At 41.8% G+C, this 24,390-nt stretch overlaps 1 protein-coding gene across 1 annotated transcript; it reads left to right on the forward strand.

The window, feature by feature from the left end:
* Positions 1-6,623: 6,623 nt before the first annotated feature.
* Positions 6,624-11,574, forward strand: dpt (dermatopontin). The gene is made up of 4 exons (XM_069680317.1): positions 6,624-6,932; positions 9,421-9,546; positions 10,445-10,552; positions 10,779-11,574. Exons 1-4 carry the CDS (start codon positions 6,661-6,663, stop codon positions 10,843-10,845), a joined length of 573 nt encoding a protein of 190 aa, XP_069536418.1. The 5' UTR covers positions 6,624-6,660; the 3' UTR covers positions 10,846-11,574.
* Positions 11,575-24,390: the final 12,816 nt, after the last annotated feature.

Below are 24,390 nucleotides of genomic sequence, written 5' to 3' on the forward strand. Positions count from 1 at the left end.
CTCAATGATTTGTGTGCATCTCTTTAATACCAGCTCAAGAGTCTGAACTTTCTACTCTACCACCTATCTGTGCCGTCCTACCTCAGTCTATCTCTCCATTATCTCGCTCTCACCAACACAGTCTACAGGCAGATCGTGAAATAGCCACAAAAATATTATATATTGAACTGTATACATGACGCATCCATCCATCATCTATGCCGCTTATATGCAGAGGGTTACAGGGAGCCTATCTCAGCTGTCGATGGGCGAGAGGCAGGGTACATCCTGGACTGATCGCCAGTCAATCACAGGGCTGACACACAGAGACAGACAACCTTTCATGCTCACATTCACACCCATGTGATGCAATACAGACAAATTCAAGAGTCCTGAGCTTCATAAATCAACTTTAACCTGTTCCTCTACTGCTACTCTGTCTCGTTAAAAGCCTTTATCGATAGATTTAACACTAGAGCCGCCAGGGGTCACAGTGTACCTAAAACCGGGTAAAATTTACCCGCTATTAGAATGTATAGATTTTTAAGGTACAAGGTTCATTTAGTTATCATTTTACAACACAAAGCTATATAATGAAGTGTCTTTATGCAGCTTACAAAATGACAACGTGACAATGAAATATATATATAACAATAAACTTTATTAGCGAAGCACTTTGAGAACAAGGTGCAGAAAACAAACCAAAGAACAGCAGACAGTCCAGAGAGCTCCCCACAGTCAGACTCACCTCCACGCAAGGCACTGAGTCAATCTAATGCCTGATTTACATTCATGCGTCTCTTCCTCTTATCCATGTTGAATTGGAGTTCATGACTTGATAAGCAACTTGATGACACACAGTAGTAGAAAAAAAGGCGTTGCCATAGCAACATACAATGTATCAATCTAGACGTGTGAATGAATAGCGTGAAAATGACGGCGTTCTATATCCGGGTAAATTTGACCCGCTGGAGGTTACAGGTATAAATAGACATTTTTTAAATCTGGCTTTATGTTGACATTTTTTAACAGTAGGGGGCGCTACTGAACACACTTTTAGGAGAAGTCAAAGACTGAGGGGCTTAAATATTTCCTGGAAAAAAGTTACATACAATCAAAAGACAGCTGCGGGTACATTTGACCCGTTGGCGGTTCTTGTTAAAGCGACTATGAGGACCTCTGATTTTCTTTTGACTTTGGTGACCCCCATGTGTCGTAAAGATCTCGATCTGGCATCCTGAACGTCGCAACTTCTTTTTAATCCTCTTTTTGCAATTCTTGAATTGTTTTGTTACTATAAGATTTCCTTTTATATGAAGACGGCGAAACTTTGTAAAACACACAACAAAAACATTAATACTGTGCATACACCGAGTTTAGCCAACAGCTGACAGATTTAGTTGCTCAGTAATCGTAATTTTGTTTAGTTATTATCTTTCCCTAAAATGTAATCTGATAAAATGTCAACATTTATATAGGCAGCAAATCAAACTGTGGCTGTCACTGTTGCAGGACGTTTCGGGTGCAGTAATCTTCTAGATCTCAGTTAAGATGAATTTAATTAATTAGTTCTTGCCATGTAAAGACTGATTAATCTGGGGTTTTGCAGAATTTTCCAGAATCTTCACACTGCATCTCCTCTCTCAGTGTTGGCGAGCGAGGTGCTTGTTCTTTCATGCTCTTTTATTGAAGGAGACGTATCATAGAATGAAAACTTTCTGCAAAATGTGCAATCATTTCTCTGGTGTTGTTTCTTTTTCCATATATTTCTAAGGAGGTGTAGTGGGATGTTTTCACACACACTGGACTCGATAGATCAAATCATTGGTAACCTACAAATGGCTGCAAAGAGCGACAGTCTGAAGATGCAGATAGTGGTCTTTAGAGCACTGAGTGTTGTCCTGTCAGCGTTGCTTGAGGGCAGGACTGTGTGAAAGATGGGGTTTGATTCAATGAAAAGCAGATGTGTCCTGTAGCTCACAAATATTTATCTAAGAAGAGACATTCGTGGCATTCATTTGTGCACATCTGACCCAAAGATGTTAATGGCACTTATCCATCACTGGTCTGCATTCAGGCTTGTTGGCTGTCTTAAATAATTAAGATTTATTTGTAAGTGACGATGTTTGTTTTGTAAAATTAGCAGCATCTGATTTGAAGTGCTGTAGAAGCAGTTCAGATCTTGTTAATGTGGATTTGAACAGTGATATTGTGTACCGTCCTTCCGTCTGAGGCCCCGCTGTGTGATCCCTGGCTCAGTGTGTCACAGTCAGATCAAAGTGTTGTGAATGAGGCCCCACATTCTCCAACTGCTCTGCTCTAAATAGAGATTTTTAAATAGACAATAGTGTCTATAAATACCCTCCAGTTCTGCTCCATTTTGACTTTTGTGGAACTCCTCTTGCAGTGACGTTCTCACTATTCCTGAACGTGCTCTGTTATTTATTTTTAGAGGCTTTGAGGATGATCTTTCACATGGGATCAGATTCTCAGGAACGCAGCGATCAAACTGAGCTTTGTCCTCACTTATCAAAGCCAACAAAAAGTTTCTCATCGGTTGGTTTAAAAATCCCCAAAGACTTGTAAAAAGTTTGCTCTCATCATAGTTGACTTTGTGTCTTTATGTCGAGATCAATTTCCTTGAATCTAGAAAGAAAAGAAACACCAGCTGTAAATGGATTCAGATCACATATCAGAACAGAAAAGACAACAATGAAACTTCCTGGAGAGACTTTTCACAATTCAAGTTTCAGAATATTTGGTATTATATTATTTTTGTGTAAATACAGAAACGCTATATTTATGTAGACAAAAAAAGAAAGAAAATGTTCTAAAAGAGCATAAGTATATGACTTAAAGGCTCAATCTAACCCAACTATAAATACAGTGTGTATGCCACATTTTTATATACTGTAAAACTGTTCAGGGTCGAGGGGGGGCTGGAGCTTATCCCAGCTGTCATTAGGCCAGAGGCCGGGTTACACCCTGGACTGATCCAGTCAATCACAGGGCTGACACACAGAGACAGACAACCTTTCACGCACATATTCACACCTACGGGCGATTTAAGAGTCACCCAATGAACCCAACGAGCATGTTTTTGGACTGTGGGAGGAAGCCGGAGTACCCAGAGGAAACCCAAGCATGCACAGGGAGAACATTCAAACTTAGTCCGAACCAGGGTTTGAACCACTGCACCACTGTGCCGTCCTATCCATTTACTACTTATAAGTATTTAATACTTATAAGATTTTTTTTTGTTTTGTTTGAAGTTTTTCATTTTTACTGTTACTTTTTTACTAACCCTTTCTCCTGATTACATGTATTTTTTATATATTATATTTTTATCATCATATTTAAAGCCCCCTGAGGAAAATTGATCGGGATTTTTTACTGAATAAAAATATCTTTGACTTGACAATTCTAATTAATATTCTGCAATATGATTGCACCTTTAAGCGTAGGCAACCCTGTATTGTTCTGCTTATTTTGAATAAATGTGTGTTGAATTTTGCAGCAGAAGTTGCTGTAAATGTTTACTTTTTATATTTTTATTAACATATTTGAAACAAAGATATCAATCAATCAGCCAAAACTTGTGACAAGTTTCCGGCTTTTTTCTCGAAAATCTCAACTTGTTATCTCGAGATAACAACGCTGCACCACCGTAACTTAAGATGATCATAAGTCGTATCCCCAGAGCTGCAAAAGCACCAAACAGACATAGAAACATAACTTACCTCATTAGTGTGGACAATGGCAGCATGGCATGTCCTGCTCTGTAAAATCAGTGACCAGCCTGTTGGTTTGTTTTCTAGATCGACAGAAAATGATCCCGTCATCACGAGAAAACCAGCTTTGTTATCTCATGATAACGAGATAAATAAGAAGCTGAAATTAACTCGTTATCACGGGAAAGCGGAGTAAATAAAATGTATGGATGTATGTCCGCTTAGGGCTTCCGTAGTACAAAGTATGCAACATTACAAATAAAAACCAATCATCACATCATCACACAATCATTTAGAAGTCTTTTGCCATCAGCTGTGTTAAACATCAGCTATAAGGCGGGGCGCTGGTTTGGCTCAGTTGGTAAAGCGGGCGCTCCATGTGCAGAGGCTGCGGCCCTCATCACACTGACCGCAGGCTCGACTCCCGGTCTGCCGATCCATTTGGTGCATGTCATCCATTGCTCTCTACTACCCACATTTCCTGCCTCACTTCATCTGTCCGATCTAACAAAGTCAAAAGCCAAAATTATCTTAAAAAACATTGGCTACAAGACTTTTCACAGAAATATGCAGAACAGACTCGTTATCAGCTCGGCTAATGAACTGGACAAACTTCCTGAACAAATGAAAATCTATATTTCATTAGTGTATTTTAATGAACCTCTCTGACATCACTAAATCTTTCATAAGGACATAAATATGCAAGCAGAACCAGAAGCCACACTTTCACAAACTACTCTAACACCACACCCCATTAATAATATGAGCTCATTTTCTAACAGACTAATTAGCGTCCCGATGATCTTTTTAAAGAGCGTCGTTTCACAGGAACAGGAGAAGCTGTGGAAAATCGAATGGCTCTGTAATCTTGTGATGCGGTGAAGAAAATGCATCAGTGATTCTGCACTCATCCATTTGTGTGGTTTCTGCCGAACGCAAGGATCATGTTCGCACTCAGATCCCTCTAACTGTGCAGAACGGCTGTATTTTACCTGTGAGTTATTGTTTGTAATGGATGGCCTTTTGGAGGTAGCGCTAAAAGCAAAGCAGCATGACCTTTCGGACCCTTATATTCAGTTACCTTAATGAATGGTAGGTAATGTTTTGATATAGCCCTGATGATTACACAATATAATTACAGCAACAGTATACTGCAGCTGTAATGTGTCTTTTTGTGGAGAAAAAAGGGTTTCCTGGTCTTCAGAGATTTCTTAAAGCTTAGGGATATGGTTGGTTTTATTAAATATGTTGTTTAATTGGTTTAATCTTGCGGTTAAGGCGAGGGTTAAGTTAAAAAAACAACTTGGCAGGACCTGGTTTTGGAAGCTTACCCAAAAAGTGACTGTAAGCCCCTTCATCACCCCAAACACACATTGACCTTGTGGCCTTGACATGTTGGAGCCCTCAGGTGGGCTCAGTCTGCAGCAGCTTCTAGTGTTGGTCTGAAGCAGACGTTCACAGTGATGGAAACTTAAATGACTGTAGTGTTAGTGTTAGTGTCGTCTCCTTTACCTGTTCCTCCTCTTCTCTGCTACCCGGGAACAGAATGCTGCAGGAGCCCCATTTGTCAACAGAGCTGTCAATCATGAGGTCACACCCCTTTTTATAGCATCAAATAACTAATTAAAAGTAAACTTGTCAGAAAAATAAACACTTGGACATAAATCAGCATGATAAGAACTAACTATAATGACAGAAACCATGTTTGAGAAAAATGTATTTGACATGTATTTTGATTTTATAGTCTGACTCATGTCCCATCTGTTAACATGGAGGAGGCGGGCTTTATGAGCTATACTGCAGCCAGTCAGCAGGGGGCGATAGAGAGGGTTTGGCTTCACTTTTTTTGAGCTGTCCTGTCGGCCATCTTTTTATACAGTCTGTTGCCCTTTTTACACAACACCAGTTCAAGGCAGGATTATTGCACCTCTGTTACGTTCTGTCTTCTATGTGAAACGCACAGAGGTGGAACGGTGTGGCGAAGTCGTTCCATCTCTGAGCCGGCTTTGGAGGTAGTAACAGAGGCGAAACGGCGTCTGTGTAAACAGCGAAGCCGGCTGCAGCGTGTGTGTATTTGAAGCACGCACTGTTTGTTTGCACCTTGTGCACATTTTGGTTTCACAACGCCGGAACGTGTGTGAAAACACACACTGGGAAGGCTTTACGCAGGTGTTGCTTGGTCCAATGTAAAATGGCTAAGAGTGAGGCATGATGGCGGAGCTTCGTTACGGCGCTGAGGCAGAACCGCAGTGTAAAAAGGGCTTATGAAAGCATCACAGTTGAAGGTCTCTTTAGCATAATTATTATTTAAGATAATTGGTTAAGGGACACTCTTTTCTTCACGTTTGATGAATGCTTTTCCTTCCTTGGCCATAGCTTACTCTCGTTACAAAACACTGTCGCTGATTGAACTAATAATCTTCCCCAAATATTAACACAGTATTGCAACTGAGGGACTGCTCATTAAATATTCAATTCTGTGGAAACATTTTCAGCATTTCAATAAAAGTAGCAAAAATGTCTCCAAACTTTTATTTCTTGTCTTTTTGGTTAAATATATTATTGTGCTCCAGCTAACATAAAAAAACTGTTTTGTTGTCCTAAATGCCCAAAAGATTACCACTGCAGAGTTAACAAGCTCAGAAATTAGGTGGTTAACACGTGAACACATTCTCCAGAGTCAATAAAGCGTCACATAAATGTCTGAATTGCATGTAATCTGAAAGTGTGGTCCTTTAAGGTGACCCCCTATCTTTGATGAGACTTTGTTAATGCTGCATCTCAGAATCCACCTTAAAAATGTCAAGTGAGGGCCACCTTTGGATATGTTCCATAAACACGAAATTACACATCAGTCATGGAAACAAAACATCTGGACAACAAAAGTCTTGGAGGAGTTTAAACTGAGGCAGCTGTGAGGAAGCGCAGCAGACGGACTGATTCCTTCACCATGAATCCTGCTCTGGTGCTGGTGGCGTCCTTCCTGGCCACAGCGGCAGCTCAGTCTCCCGATCACCATGACATGGGCTGGGTCAACGGCTACCGGCAGAGCTTCAACTTCCAGTGTCCCCACGGTGAGGTCCTCGTGGCCGCCAGGAGCTACTACAGCGAGGCGGAGGGCATGGACCGCATGTGGTCCTTTGAGTGCCAGTCCACACCCCAGGGTCTGGGGGAGCCGAGCGACTGCTGGTGGGACGACATCAGCCGTGGTGGGATGGAGTGGTGGGTCCTTATTTACTTTTTGAAATCCTGATTCCTACTTTAACTTTTGCAGCTGTGACCTGAGGCATGACTGCAAGACTGTCATATCTGTTCAGGGTTTACAGTTAAATCTGTGTGCATGAAGTTAGAGCATTTAGAGCGTCTAAACTGTTTAAATGTCGAGTTAGCTGGACAGACCTCTCTCTAATGAGCTCCAGGTTTTTCTCCTGTGTGTAATCTTACTGCAAACATCATTATTCATCCTGCCTTGGTCAACAGGGACTCTACCAGTAATCATATGAATAAATGATGGAGAATGTTGTAGGACTACATGCACTCAAAGAGATGAGTAAATCGATCATTCAGGAGTTTCTGAGTCAGATTAAAAGAGTAAATCCTGCAGTTAACTCTTTCTTGAGTTTTATCCACCTTCTCTTTTCCTCTGCACTGACGCTGAGATCATCTGGGTTTGTTCATTTGTTCTTTAGGTCATTTATAACAGATGTGAACGCCACATAAGAGGAACATCTTTGGCCTGTTTATGGCTTATTGTTCCAATCAGCAGAAAGTAGAGCTCAAAGATTCAAATGCCCTTAAAACTGAATTATTACGTCCCTTTAATGTGGGACGTTCTTCGACCGACAACACAGGTTGTTAAATGTCACTATTAGCAGACAACAGAGGCCCATACGAGGACTGTGTGGAAGAAGCTGTTGTATGAACAAAACCACCCATGTTGCCGGTGGTTGACATGCCTACAAATGGATGACATCCAATTCATCAAGGGGATAAAGAAAGATGTAGCTTACAATACAAGAAAACTTAGCATCCATACTGTATATTTATACATTATTTCATCATCAGCATCAGACAAAGATAAGTAAGTCTGGTGTGACTGCTGCAAAGCTAACTAAACCAAGCTAGCTTAAACGACCAAGCTAATGTAATGCAAACAATAGGTAACGAGTTGTAGGTAACAGACGTTCTTTTTATAGTTGTGCCCAAATTTCTCGGGCAACCATAGCACCACTGGCACAAGAAGACCCCACTCAGCCACAAAACAGACATCTCTCTACTAATATGCAGCACCTGTCATAACCCCATTGAGACAGGGGAAGGTAGATGAAGAGTTCGAATCTGATCCAAGTCTTAACCTATCATTATCCTAGTGATAATTTTGCAGATAAACCTTGTAACTTCCGCCCCCTGACAAAAAAAGAACAATGAGGCTCTTGGACAGGAACCGATAAGATCCGGCCGCCTTCCCAACACCACTTGCAACCCGATCTTTAAAGCCCGCAAAACGTTCCAATTTGTCTCTGCAACAGCACAATCCAAAACCAAAAAGTTAACTCAGATTTTCCACTCGTGTATGTTTTTCTTACTTTCATAAAAAGTGGAATTCTGTTTAATGTGTTTAATCTAACTCAGAGGAAATAAGGCAGGTCCTCCTGGGCCGCTATGAATCACCGCCTCACTGCAGAACAGCCATAATTGTCTTCAACTGACAGTTCCTGGGAACATGACCACCTCTGGTGTACTTTAACAAGATCCATCCAACACTCTGAGTCAACGGCACTTTAGAGATGTCACAGAGTATAACATTTTACTGAACTATTGCACCATGATATTCACAAAAACTGGATGGTTTAAGAAGAGCATGTAATCATCATCCACAACAGTTTCAGCCTGTAGTATCTGTTCATCCTCTGAAGATTCAGAAAACATCATTCTTTATTCCTTAAATGTCCGTCTTATGTTCGGCCTTCTTTTCATGCAGCCACGACATTCTTTAAATTAATCCAACAACATCCCATAAACATGTTCCACTAACCATCAGCTGCACAGATTGATCTAATTAAAGGACTCTGATCCACATTTACAGACGGAGAATTGTAGCCTGACTTCTCTCTGTAAACAACAGCTGGAATCATACTTAAACAGACGTCTGACTCAACCATCTCTGCTTCAGATTATTTCTCCAGGTTGGGGAGCTTTCGGGTTCTGCAGATATATTTGGTGTTAAGCTTGACTGCCCAAAGACAAACACTGTGAATGCTCTATCACTGCCACCATGCCAGCCTCTCTTTAACATAGCTGTCTGCTTGAATTACACTGGTGAGGACATTACCCTGCAGGGAAACTGCCCCCATTGGCTGAATGGCTGACGGCTGTGTCCGTGTTGCCATGACAAGGGTCCACACATGGTGCAGCTCCTCCTGCTTGGACCTGGTATTCTTGGATCTGTTGTGGTGACAATGAGTCTATGGGCCATAAACAACCTGCACTGTCAACAAACCAGTGTTTACTCTTCAAGATGCATAATTTCCCTTTAGGTTTTGTCAATGATTTACCATCGAAGACATTCCTTAAACTTTATGTTTGAAAGCAGAGGGAAGAACGACAACAGGAAAGTATGCAGCACCATTTCAGGTGTTTTTCAGAGTACTTTTCTCTTATAAATCAAAGTTGATTTTTGTATAACTGGATGACTCTTGTGTCGTTGCAGGACTTCAACGTGCACTCGCAACGGGATAGTAGCAGGCGTACAAAGCAAATACCTTGAATCCGTTCTGGATCGGGAATGGCAGTTCTACTGCTGCTACTACAAACGCCGCTGTCCCTACTCCTGCATGTAAGTTCTCACAAGATATAGACATTTTTACGGAAGAGTTAGAAAAGAAGATTAGAATCTAATATCTGTCTGTTAAAAATGAAGCTGACACCTGTAGATCGTAAGCTTGGCTTGGCAAGACTCGAAGCCGGGGGAGAACAGCAAGCCTGGCTCAGTCCAAAGTTATCAAAGTCTGCATGTCACAACCTCTGAAGCTCAGTAATTAACTCATTTAATCTGTTCACAAACAGAAGTGTAATGACTTAAAGCCTCCTGGTTTTACAGGGTTTATGTTCCAGACTATTTCTTGGCCATGAGTTTGCTAGCATTGACTCAAAGAAGTCACTGCTTCTGGCCATCAAATAGTCCCACAAATAAACACCTGTAAAAAAAAGACAACATATAAAATAAAATTGATTGTAAATAATCTCCTGGTATGAAAAAAAATTGGGACTGGCGAGCCAACACTGTTGAAATGAACGTTTGCGTTAGCTTGTTGAAACAGAGAGACTGTTATTTTATGACCAGTGTTCATGATCATGTGTTTATGAAGACATTACAACAGGTCAGTAAGAGAGTTTAGCTGATGCTAGCAAAGATAGTTTAAATTGGTCAGCTAGTGGTGAGATGTTGGGATGACATGGTTTGTTGAGGACGTTAGCAAAGCAACATAGTACATAAAGTTAGCAAGCAGAAGCTTCAGTTAGTTTGGGCCATTGTGGTTCAACGCTACAGTTAAAGCTGAAATGAAAATCTTTGGACTGAGACAGGCGAGCTGTTTGCACCTACGTGAAGGTTTTCTGAAGAGCTAACCATATCCTTGCTGTAGCTTTATCATTGGTGTATAAACACAGCCTTGGTCCAGAAAGCAAATACGAATGTTTCCCAGTCTTGAATAATCCTCTTTTGCTATTTACAGGAAGACCAATGACATTCCTGAATACCACAGAGAGGAGGCCGAGCTGGTGGTCCCCAGTTATGGCTACTTCATCCGCGGTGCCCAGACCACATTCAGCGGAGTGCTAAGGTTTGCTCACAACATCTGTTTTCTTTCTTTATAGCTTCTTTTCCCATGAAGCATCAGTTTGGACCGACAGTCTGTCCAAAAATCTTTAAAACCCTCTCATGGCTAAGTTGGAAGAAAACATCTCCGCTGTGTGACCTTTGGGACCAAAAATCATTGATAGAAACAATAAAATCCGGTAATTTACGACTGTTGAACTGACAGGATGTTGTCTTGTGCTTTGTTTCAGAGATCGGCAGTGGAAGTACATCCTGTGCAGGTGGACAGACTTTGACTGTGACTTTGAGAATTTATAGATTGTAAGAAGTTTTTCCTATCATAAGCAGTTTGTACCAAACATTTCATATTTACCCTCACATGTAAACAGAAATAGTCAAGATGATTCATATTTTCTTTCATGTATATAATGGATCAGGCACGTGTTATATGCCTGTGTAATCACTAATTCAGTCTAGCATGGAAAATAACTGCTCATATAAATGTAACTGTTAGAATAAACATCAGCACAGAGGGTCTCCTGGGACTTTGGGCTCCACCAGACACTTTGGACCGCTTTAGTGTTTTCAATTAGCTGCGGTAGAAACTGGAAGTCTTTTGGCAGCACGTGAAAGTCTCTTTCCAAAACAAACTTTTATTTGATGCTGTGTTCATGCTGGTGGAAAACACTGCGTCAGGCTCCCCTGCAAAATCTTTTAGTTGAAGTCACGTGACAGTGATGGCCATGCAGGATGGTTCCCACCATTTTCACGGTCATAAAAGCATTCAGTGTTGTGTGGTGTGACTGATGGGGATATTGTCTGGGAGGCACTTGGAACAATAGTCTGTGTTGGACGTAATGAGAAGCTCTTTCAGAGGCTACATGGGCTTTGCATGCAAGGAAAAACACTGCACCTGCTTTCAATTGATTTCACATCCCTCTTCTATTAAAGTGCCTTGTTCAGATATACAATATACAATACTGTAACTCATGTAACTACTATGTGTGAAAATGGGATTAAAGCCATCCCTGTTTTTTGATTACTTGAGGTTGTTGTCATTTCATTCATTCAACAAAATGCCTAAAATGTCTTTTGCATGTGGAAAAAAACCCCCAGAGAATATGATGTTTTAAATCAAATATAAGAAAATAATTTAAATGTATTAGCATTAAAGCAACTGAAATTATCAAAGGTAGAGCTTTGGGAGGAAGGATAATCTAGCTATGTGAGAGTGTAATCCTCCCATAAGCACAGGGAGGATGAACTCAGCCGCGACGATATCAACAGCTCCTTTGGGATTAATTTGGCTGAAGTAAAACTCAACGCTGCGTTATATTGTCAAAACATGCTGCTGGAAGGGTCTGACTTCAGGGATTAACATTTCAACATCGTATCAGGTTTTGTTACGAATATGAGCAGAGAAATGGTTTAACATTTTGGGAAAACACCCTTATTCTTGATTGATACATCTCTCCTATCTGACCGCTCGGTTTGAGGCTACATCCAGCAGCTGGTTGGTTAGACTTTGAATAAACACACAAATGAGTTTGAAACACCTGGATTTGTCTGAAGGTACAGGTAAAAGTTTGAGCTTTTATGGGATAATGTGTCAAACTATTTCTTGTTGGGATCACACTGTTTTACCGTTGGACAGAGCTAAGCTAGCTAAAGTGACAACAGAACTGTTATCGCTGCCATACTGTCTACCAGGAAGTTAGTTGTTTCCCCAATCAGCTTTTATGCTGAGCTAAGCTAACATGCTACATACACAAAGTCTGCTGTCACCGTGTCTTAATTGAATGTGATGCTATAATTTAACGCTCAAATCCTGTAAGAACAAGGCGTTAGCGCGGCTAATAACCCTAACCCCCCAAGTGATCTGTTAGCTTATAATGCTAACCCAGCCAATCGTAACCACTACATATAAAAGCACAGCTGTGACCAAGAGCGGTCACTGTTTTGGATGGTGTCACACTGTTTACCTTTGGACAGAGCTAAGCTAGCTAAAATGACAGCGGAAATAAATAAGTTTGGTCATTTCAAATAAGGTTAAGCCCATAAACTTTATATTTATCGCTGCCAGTTGTCTATCATGAAGTTAGCCATTTCCACTAGCTTTGTTTCCCTAGCTGTTTTTGTATGCTAGCTTACTCCCCCTGCTAAACTAAGCTAACAGTCTACACACAAGGTCTGCTGTCACCATGTTCCTGCTGAATGTGACGCAATGTTTTAACCCTCAAATCCTGTAAGAACAAGTTTAAAGAGCAACTAATAACCCTAACCCTCTCAACTGACCTGCTAGCTTGTAATGCTAGCCAAGCTAACGTTACGGCACTTTCATTTTTATAGTAAATTTCCACGATTTAGGGTGGGAAATAATCTCAACAGGAATCTTTTTGACTAAATCATCGTTTAGCCTCAGATTTGAGTCGTTTAAACATCTTTTCAGAGTCTTCCAGTGTACAGGTGGATATATTAAAATTCCACCGTAATGAACCTATAGTTATGATCTTTAAACAAGCTAACTATAAATGGATGAAAAGCTATTTTTACATTGATTTAAGTAATAAGCTCGAAGATTTTCATTTAAATGAATGTCTGTTAAGTCAGTAACACAATGGTGATTGAGCCTGTGGCCCACTGATGAAAGATTTTGCATTTGCAGTATCACAGACTGGGTGTCTGTGGCGACTTTCGTGGAAAAAAATCACAAGCGGCGCCCAGTTAGTGACACGTTTTCCATCACTCAGCAGTGGTTGGTCTGTCAGAGAGGGTAGGCGGAGCTAAGCAGCTGCTTTTCTGCTCTCTGCAAGTGTTGTGAGTAAACAGTAATCTACTATGGCTGAACAAACAAAGAAAAGATCGATGACTACAGATACAACCTCAAAAATAAAATCCCCAAAAAAAGAAACAAATTCGACGCTCAGATGAAGCAAACAGTCTAAAAAGGAAAGCGATGGTCCGCGAGGAAAATCAAGAGTTACAACCTGAGCCAACATCAAGTTAATTTTTGAATTTGGAAATAGTAGTTTGAAGAATAGAAACAAACAAGGTGAGCTTCCTCGCATTTTCTTGAGCTTTCATTTAATCTGCACATTCATTTCTAGATGAGTCCTGAAAGTGTTAATGACGAAAACATAACAGCAACTAGAAAGTAAGCAGGTTCTTCTTCATGAAAATGAAGGAAACTCCATTGCCTGTTGAGAAAGTCACGTGTTATAGCTCCAGAAAAAGCAAGTAATTGGACCTTCAGTCGGGATTGGTTTGTCAAGGCTTTTACTTTTATACAGTTTCTTTCATTGAATCAAACAAAACTTTTATTCACAATAGGTGAGAGCTTGTGCAGCAAAGTGTTCAACTTTCACACTTCATCAAACGACTCAATGTTCCTGTGAATTTTCCAAGCACCAAATGTGTTTTATTTCCCCTGAAACATCTAATGAAATGAGAACTCAAGGTAACCAGTGAGAGATCAAATAAAGGAAAATAAATTGCCTAGCAGCCACTGTGTCCTCATTCTTTCTTGGTGTACTTGTTTTTGGCAGGTCAGCCAGCATTTCTTTACCAGATCAACTCTCCAAAGTGCCGTTAACCGTTTCAACTTAATGGACAGAGCGGGGCAAAGGCCAGCCATCTTGAATAGATCTGGGGACTGGGCCAGTAGCTTTCAGCACTGTTTGTTTATGGCGACTGCTGCTTTGGGGCTCGGGGCCAGAAAGTGCAGCACGACACAGCTGTCCCCAGAGCTGGAAGACGGTGGCGAGCCACACGCCCGCCGGGGCCTCTTGGCCTCAGAGACCTGCTGTCTCTGTGGTGGAAACCTCCTCGCTGAGCTGGGAGAGACGGAGGGATAATTTGTCCCGCTTTATCCTCTCCTCCCTCCAACACGTTTCATTACAGCTGGATAAAAAACAATCCTTTCAAAACAATATTCACACCAGCTGTAATTAGGAGTTTAAAGGAGGAACCAAAAAGCTATTAAGTCTCCCATCTGCAATCACTTCTGGAATCTGAAGTTAGCCACCATATAATCAAGAGCTAAGTATACATTTATGGCAACAAAGCCCCACAGAAAGAAGGAATTTAACCCCTGATGAAAACCTGCTACTGTTGAAAGAGTGAGTCAGACCAAAAATTTTTTTGATATGGCCACTTGAATACATGCCAGTACACCTTCCTGCAGATGCAATAACACAAAGCTCTCTTTGCATCAAAAGTCGAGCCCGGTTCAACTCTGGACGACCCTGCCTTGTTCTGGCACAGTGCCCTGTATTCGTATCCCCATTGTGGCAACTGAATGGCTCCATTCAGATGAAGGGGCAGAGTTGTTTTACCCTTCATGCTTAAGAGTCTACAACTCCGCTAATGGCTTTATACTTATGAATGGAACCGCATTTAGCTCTATGCTAACATTAGTCCAGTATGAAGACCAAAGGCAGTGCGCTGGGCTTTGAAGCAAATTAAACATCGTGGCCAAATCAGCATGCAACTTTTTTTGAACATCAAATTCTCAATACATATATTGGAGTCGTTTTCTTGTATAATTGACTTATGGCCAGAAAATCCAGTGTCATTTTCCTGCATAATGCATACGTGCCTCAGACATTAGTAGGCGGGTTTATAGAAATGCTAGTACGCTTATTCTGTGGGCCCCGCGACACAGAAGGTATCTGAAAGATTTGGGTAATTTTCGTCAAACTTTTTTGGCTTTATGCACCACTGTGCAACTTTTATAGGAATAACCCTGCATCGGATGCTCATGCAGCAAAGGGCTGAGGTTGGGAGTTGAGCCTGCGGCCACTGCGTCAGCTACTTGGAGATTTCAGTCAACACATGACTGAGTCTAAATCAACCAATAAAGTCTACATTATAACTCGGGGTGCGAATCTCTCAACATCTCACCATTTGATTCGATTTGGATTCTTAAGGTCACGATTCGATCCAAAGCACGGAAAAATGTGCTCAAGATTATGCAGCTTTTATATTTGATACAATATGGTAAATACACACAGGCAAACTGAAGACAAAAGAAAATGTAATTTTTATTAACTTGCAAAAACTAAACTTCAATTGTAACATTTTAAGAAAAACAAGTTCAAGTTATGCAAAATAAGAAATACTTTAAATAAGACCAGCTTCCTCTGTATTAATCAGAAACTTGCCATTTAAAATATTTTTACACAAATAACAGTAAAGCTCTTATTTTATATGTTTTTCAAAACAATCAAACAATAACTGGACTGCTCTTTGAGACATCGATTTTCAGCTTGTGCGTGGGCAACTGCAGACTCACATTCACAGCTGTGTGGCTTTCAAGACTCGAGCTGCCAGGCGTCCGTGATGTAGTGAGCGGTGAATGTCACAACTGACTGGGTGGCTCGAGAGGTCCACGCATCGCAAGTAAGAGCTACTCTGTGGGCGTTGGTCAGGGCTTCCCCCCGTACATTACCAACGCTAAAGCCCAGTTCAGATCAATGATTCACGGTGCAACAACACAGTTTTAGGATGTTGCAGAGAAAATTGCAGCGATGAGAACTGGTTAGTTGCAGAGCGTCTGAAGCCGTTGCCTGGAGTAGCAAAAGATTTGACTTGTCAAATCTCCAAATGCAATTTTAGATTGGAATGACGTACCTATTTCACTTCAACCAGTCAGGAAACAGCATAAGTTGGCGTAGGCACCCTGTCTCTGGCACTGCAGTAGCCAAAGACGGCTCCAGATCCTCTCTTTCTTCTTCAACGTTTATTAATTAGTGTTACAGCTAACATTTAACGATAACAAAAATCCAGCTAGATAATTCATGTGACCTAGGCCTCATACTAACGTTATAGTAATAATTTACGTTATAACGCAGAAGTAATGGGGTATGTCAGTTCGTCGTTGCTATGGAGACGGTCAGCTGCGTTGCTTTGATGTGAACGGCCCAGTTTTAGAACGTTTATGATCAAATGTCGAGGGCTTCTTTTGGCAGTTGCATCCAGTTTCGTTACGAATCATTGATCTGAGCTGGCCTTAAGAGCTAGCTAACGTTAGCAGCGCGACTGACTAGCCAGGGCCGACACACTCCTTGCTGGAGTTGGGTACAACAGAAGCTAGAAATGGTGCACAACAAACAATGCATGCGGCGGGTTTGTCGTGTGCAAACTGGCTGCTGGTGAACATTTACTTAGGACAAAAAAAAAAAGATTTTTGGATGTTTCAAATCGATTCAGAATTGTAGAAATTAAGAACCGTGATTTTTTTTCAGCATCCCTTGTTATGACTGCACAAAATGGAAACGAGGAATTAAATTACGTGTGATGTGTTACATGTTGAGAAGGGACCAGGAGATGAAAACAAATTTTGAAAACTTGAAAATCAGCAACAGCACACTCCAGAATCTCTCTTTAATCAAACACCAATCATCTCTGAATAAATAAAAGGACACGTGATGTTTTTGTGCTCACAGCCAAACCTCGACCTCGCCTTTCTCTCCCCTCAGCATTCAGGGCGAGCTGCTGCTGCTGTTAATGCCTGAGTTCATTATCTGGAATCCTTTGAGGCTTCTGTGCAGCCAGCAAATAACAGCTTCTTAGAATAAGAGGCCACATCATCATGCTGAAAGTGCTTTATTAATCAAAATAAGTTTGTTTGCAGAGTTCAGAACAGGAAAAAAATGTGTTCAAATCTGGCTTCTAAGGCCATGTCTACACGTACACGGGTATTATTGAAAGTTTTTGCATCTTTCGTGTCCAAAAAAAAAGCACGGTTATAAAAAATCCTCATCCAAACGAAAACGCAAAAACACAACAGAAACACTGGTATGAGAATGTCACACCAACAGGCAGCGGTATACCCGGTCATGCAAAGAAGAAGAAGAAGAATCGCGGCCAATCAAATGTCTGAAAAAATCTATCCCAATACCTTTTTTCCTCAATATAGTGAACGATTAACTGTACATATATGTGTAAACAAGTCCTGTCATTCTGCATGGAATGTCGCCTCATTACTGACCCGTCACCATGGAGATAACGGCCAGAGTTTTACAAAACATCCATTTATAGTGACCTAGACGGCATTTGTGTGGACGAAAGGCCAAAACACAGAGAAAAAGCTACGTTCTGAAAAATACCCGCGTACGTGTGGACATGGCAAGTTTGTACTGCCAGTGTTATACCTGTGTTTATGTACTAATACCTCAAATATCTGAAAATAAACACATGTTCAAACTAGTTTAAAATGTTATGAAACAAGACAGACTTCTCTAATCTCGAAGATTTCTATGAGATTGCTAAGAGCTAATTTCAGACTCAAGATAGATCGACATACACTCACTCACTTTATTAGCCACACCTTGCTAGTACCGGGCTGAACCCCCTTTTGCCTTCAGAGCCGCCTTAATTCTTAGTGGAATAGATTCAACAAGGTGCTGGAAACATACCTCAGAGATTTTGGTCCATATTGAGCTGACAGCATCACACAGTGGCTGCAGATTCGTCGGCTGCACATCCATGATGCAAACCTCCTGTTCCACCACATCCCAAAGGTGCTCTGTTGGATTGAGATCTGGTGACTGTGAAGCCCATTTGAGTACAGTGAACTCATCATGTTCAAGAAACCAGTTTGAGATGATTTGAGCTTTGAGACATGGTGCGTTCTCCTGCTGGAAGTAGCCGTCAGGATGGGTACACTGTGTACTCAGGCAGGCTGTGGCGTTTAAACGATGCTCACTTGGTACTAAGGGGCCCAGAGTGTGCCAAGAAAATATTCCCCACACCATCACACCACCAGCAGCAGCCCGAACTGTTGATACAAGGCAGGATGGATCCATGCTTTCATGTTGATTATACCAAATTCTGACCCTACTATCCGAATGTCGCAGCAGAAATCGAGACCCATCAAACCAGGCAACATTTCACCAATCGTCTATTGTCCAACTTTGGTGAGCCTGTGCGAGTTGCGGCCTCAGTTTCCTGTTTTTACCTGACAGGAGTGGCACCTGGTGTGGTCTTCCTCAAGGTTTGACGTTCAGAGATGTTCTTCTGCATACCTCAGTTGTGACGAGTGCTTATTTGAGCTACTGTTGCCTTTCTATCAGCTTGAAGCAGTCTGGCCGTTCTTCTCTGACCTCTGCCATCAACAAGACATTTTCGCCCAGAGAACTGCTCACTGGATATTTTCTCTTTTTCGGACCATTCTCTGTAAACCCTGGAGCTGGTTGTGGGTGAGAATCCAAGTAGATCAGCAGTTTCTGAGACACTGAGTGTGATATTAGCCTAATGTGTAAAGTCAACTGTCTGCCTGTGGGGCGTAGTTTAAACAAGTAGAACATCAGCGAGCTGAAGGTGGATGATTTCAGCAGAATGACTCGGGGGAGAACATACAGTATATTAAACTTTTGACCCAGAGAAAAAATATAAAACCCTTTGAAAATGTTGTAATATTAATGTTGGATTAGGCAACTTGGACGAAACCAGCGAGAACTGAAAAATGCCAAATACACATGAACAAGCAGTGACTGATGTCTTAAGTATTAAGGGCGAGTTAAGAGGAAGTGTTTAAGAGAGGAACATCACTGTCATCACTAACCTTTCAAACTAACTCTGTCATTCTTGTGCAACTTACCTGCTATTTTCAGCTATGCAATAAGGGCTAGTGCAGAGTGAGCAATGGTCGGTTGGTAGACAAGCAGGTAGACCATCCAATAATTTCATTCAGCACAAATAAAACAAAGGATGGACTTCATACAGGCCTGCAGCAGGCACAGTTAAGGCTGGCACACACTAAATAAAATGTGAGAGAGCCCACACATGATGACAAATAACGATTGAACTGCTTTGCTCCTGTAGTGTGTGGAGAGCAACGATACGACCCAAACAGCACCCCACACACTAACAGATTCATTCACCAACAACCTGAGTCCGACTCTCACAACTGGAAGTCTCAACGAGTCTTTAGAGTAAACAAACATGGCGGACGACGGGCAGGAAGAACTGGCGATGATAGTTTTTGGACTTTTTAGAAAAAAGCACAAACTGTGGATGAAGTGGTGGAGACGGCGTGAACACGGGCTGTACATGTTAGTTTATGCTCCACGTTTGCTTTTGTCGCCATTGGTGCGGTTGTTGTGCTTCCTGCTTCCCAATTGGCTATCGTTTCATTCCACGTGACAATCCACAGACTGCCTGCTTGGCTGTCCTTCAAAATTTGAAAGATTACAACCTCCAGGTCCCTCCCCCTCTCTCTCTGTCGGCACTCAGTCCTGGCTCTAAAGTCCTCCCCGCAGAGGAGGCTGTCATGCGCACGCAGGCTAGTAACCTCAGCAACTGAAGAAGCCAGATATATCGAAGCAGATACACTTAAAACCAGCGGAAATCAGTGTTTTTGCTGTTAACGGTAATCTACAGCTAATTCTATTTGGCAAAACCAGCAGCACTTAGTTTGCTAACAGAGACTGTGGAAAAAACATCACCAACTAAGCAGTAACACACTGATGTTGTGAACATTTAGCCGAGAGAGCACAGGCACACAGAACTATCAGGAGAAAGTCTGAAACGGTCACACTGCCTGGGCACAGATATCTTCAGCCACACCTCCATGAAACAACGCTGAACAGCAGCAGCAGCGGGAACAAGCTAATGTTAGCCCAACTGCAACACCAACGTAACACAGCGTCACAGTAACCGCAGACATCTTAGCAATGTGAAACAAATACAGCAGAAATGAAGCAGGGGTAATTACCTGTCGAGCAGAACTGTCTAACTCAGCATCACTTTTTAATCCTTTCAGGTCCCGTAGCTCTCTCCACCTCGGAAATGCAGCTCCAATGTTTACTCTCGTTTCATTTAGCTTGCCTTTTCCTCATTTCTCTTCTTTGGTTTAACGGTCTTTGTAGTGTATACAGCTGACGCTGTGCACGCTGAAGTAATTTGGCTTGACCGTGTAAGCATGCCCAGAGTAGTGGTGCTGCGCAGCGTGTGATTGACAGCAGCTGGGCTCTGATTGGTTGTGTGTTTTGGGAGCGTTGGATTCTTACAAATGCCTTTAGGAGCAGTAGGAGGAGCCAGAGGAACATGATTTTTTTCACAGATTATCTCTCTCATGTACTACTGCATGTTTAAAATGACAGTTTGAGCAAATATGACAAAAAGTTAGTTTTAATAATGTTACCTACTACAGCTTTAAGCTCAAAGCCCTGCTACACCGCCTCACTGCAGGTTCTTACACGTTCTATTTTGAGTGCACAAGTGTTTTCACACCAACAGTTATGTCAAAATGCAATGCACCATTTGTACATTGTTGTGCTCATAACAGTCAAATAAATATAGGACACTTCTCACTGTCTCTATTTTGGTTACTCAGCGGAAGAGGTAAGAGGTAGGGGCTTATGGTTAATTACCACATCAGGTGAAACAGGTCAAAAGCATTTAAAGTTACAGGACATTCATTTTTATCCATTTCAATAAAACTTTATTTAAGGCAAGTGAGCAACAACAAGCCGACAGATATTTTTAGCGGTATACATTATAACAATGAAGCTGTCAAATGCTAGGAACATCATTTACAGAAAGTGCACAACAGGCTTGTTCGGTTTGAAAGAACATCACCCTGTCTAAATGTACACACTACCCATCTTAGTATGTAGCTTACACAGTGTACTACTCCATCCATCCATCCATCATCTATACCACTTATCCTGTTCAGGGTCTCAGCGGGGCCGGAGCCAATCCCAGCTGTCATTTGGCGAGAGGCGGGGTTACACCCTGGACTGGTTGGCAGTCAATCACAGGGCTGACACATAAAGACAGACAACCTTTCACGCTCACATTCTCACCTACGTGATGCGATACAGACAAATTTAGAGTCACCAATGAACCTAGAAGCATGTGTTTGGACTGTGGGAGGAAGCCCGAGTACCTGGAAGGATCTGACACATGCAAACTCCCGGGCGCCCACCTTGACACTCATGATAAGGAAAACCTCAAAGACCAGCTTGTTTGGCTTTAGACGTTGTTGTCTGTTATTCAGGTCCACTTGATTATTTCATCTTTTATTGGAAGGTTATTCACAGTGTCCTGGAACAAGAGGATAACACAGAGCTTACACCAACTGGAAAAGCAGCATTTGTAAGGCAATAAAAGTACATTGTAAAGTTTTTTCAATTATATTTGACATTTAACATCGACCCAGGGATTATATTAAATCAAATTGATGTGACATTAAAGGTTTCACCTCCTTAATCAATAGGCTGACTTGGATGCCAGCTCCCTGTGTCTCCTTCTGGAACAGTGACAAAGTTTTCATCAGCTGATAATTTCCTAACACACAGTTTTAATTCAGGCATAAAGCACCGCTCTCCACCACTGAGAGCAGCGAGGCGAGGTGTTTTGGATGTGGGCAGGGAGAGCCTGAGTGAGCAAGCCCCATGCAGTGTGACCCTGACCGAGCCCCAGGGCTGCACAGATAGCTTGTTTATTTTAGGGAGCCTCTGCCCGCTCTCACTGCTCTCACTCGAGGACAAAAACAGCTGCCTCGTTTCATGTCAGACAACAAGGGGCTCAGAGCGGGGAAGACCCTCCACAACTCAGTGTGACCAACTCTGTACTGAAGAACTGGACCCCTTTTCTAAGAAGGCTTAATTTATAATGCTTTGGATTCATGTTATGTGCACAATGGAGAATATAAAACTGATGGAAGCTATTTAAAGGGTTCATGTCATCAAACTATGTGTCCCTTTGACTTCTGCCTCCACCTAAATACAATGGAGGTAAATATACTTTGTGTTCTTCTAGAGGGGTCTAGTCTCCAAACATCTTTGGTTGTTTTTATTTTGTTCCACTCCATTCCTGAAAACAGCAGTATGTTGGCGTGACTAGACCAAAGAGTGTTTAAATAATGGACGTAGCCACCGTTACGTCACCCATTGGTTTCTCGACTGCCTAAATGAAGCCTCGGGTTCGGGACTTGGCCGCCGCCATGTTGGTTTTCTGGAGCCAGAAGTGACCATATTTGGATGAGAGGGTGGTGCTGGAGAGGAGCGAGGGTTGGTTATCAAAGCTAAACAGTCTGTGGCTGATTCATCAGCTCGTGAATGAGCTAGTTTAACTCTGTGTCTTTGTGTTGGTCGCTGACTGCAGGTGTTTATTTATCAGACTAAAGAAGTAGTGGACTCATGAGATATCGACGTGTGAATGGCACGTACCACGAAACGTACAATAACTGATCTAGTCATCACTGTGGTCCACTGTAATCTCTCCTGGAAAAAGCCAACTCCTGACTCCTGTTTACTGGCCGACGATTAAATAAATGTTTGATAAACACTGAAATGAGCCAACAAGCCAGGTGTGGCGAGCACAGTATACCTGCTACTTAGTGCAAATATATCAATACAATAAGCTGGAGCTCAGACTTCTTGCTCGGCCAGAAAGTTCCATAAATCGCAGAGAGAGAGAGAGAGAGAGAGAGAGAGATTATTTGTCCGATTTTTGCATTAAAAAAAATCCCAAAAGGCTCCAACAACATAAACAGGTGAAGTTAAGTTCAGTGACTATGTGTCTGTGTTCACGTATAGCCTATAATTTAAGGCTTAATATAATGAAAACTTAAAACAGGTGAGTTATATTAAAATTCACCCCCATACACTTCTTAGGAATAAAGAAATTAGGAAGTTATAACAAAGCCGTTGTTTGTACCAGACTGTAAACATGTTTATTTCTGCTGTTAAAATGGGCATTTTCCCATCTGCTGTAATGTTATTTTCTTGGCTTCTGGAGCCTCAAGTGGACACTCGAGGAACTGCAGTTTTTTTTGCACTTCGCATTGGCTTCATTTTTCAACACCTGGAGGTTGCCCCTTGGTTCAGACTAAACATGAAGTGAAGTTATGCCTTGTGTTAGATGGTCGCTAGAGAGTCCAAAGCTGAAATATTTGCATTTTATATACAAACGGGAGAAACAGGAGTCCTAGAGCTCCATGTGAAGACATGACTACAATAAATGTATCCTCCTTATCTGAATCTCAACAGTTAGACAGTCAGTTCACTCAAGTTAAAACAGTTTGACTCATATAGATGCATGTTTGCGGTGCCCAGCACCTTAATCTTGCCACGTGATTAATTTCCTTTGCCTTCACTGGATGAGCACCAACTTCAGACTTCATTTCAAACTACATCACTGCAGCAGGAAGCTGACAGCTTACCTTGACCTCGAGCACATGTAGCAGCGTGTCCGTACACTCTGTACATCATTATTTGGTGGTGTGAGATCAACAAATACATAACAACGGAAAGGAACATGTGGCAACCCGTAGCAGTCTGGGCAGGGCGCAGGTTAATAATGTGGGATGTGTCCTCTGCTGTTTTCCTCTCCTGCTCATGAAGTTCTGTTTAGTCAGAACGAGGGTTTGATTTTATGAGTGTTTATCTGAGGTCCTCTTCCATGATGGTGCTCGACAGAAGAGTCTCCAACAATCACATCTAGTACCACTCGACAATCCATTGAAAAGAGGCTGATTCACTGTGTATAAAAACAGCCTAATTATTCCACCAAAGAGGATTCGTCATGAATTTTTAATTGGTGGGAATAATATGAACAGAAAGCTGATGGGAATCCTCCTCTTCCCGTGTGTTGCAGTTCCCAGTCGCTGGCTCTTGGGAAAGATTCTTTGCATCGAGGACTCAGGAGGGAGCTCGGCTTCTCTGTTTACACAGTCGCCTCGTGTTCGACTCATGATGGTGTCGGATAATAGAAGCCGGTTGAGATTTAAAGTCAAGAACAACAGCTTACTTACTCACTTTTTCCCCTCTGGGTCTGTAGCGCAAAAAAAAAAGTTTGGGATGTGATTTGGGAAGGAGGCCAAAGCATTGTGGGAACAAGAAGGTGTAAGGC

This window comes from Semicossyphus pulcher, unplaced genomic scaffold (genome assembly GCF_022749685.1).
Source record: "Semicossyphus pulcher isolate SPU_LCO1_2020_fin unplaced genomic scaffold, fSemPul1.0.p SCAF_4, whole genome shotgun sequence".
In the NCBI taxonomy this organism is placed as follows: domain Eukaryota; kingdom Metazoa; phylum Chordata; class Actinopteri; order Labriformes; family Labridae; genus Semicossyphus; species Semicossyphus pulcher.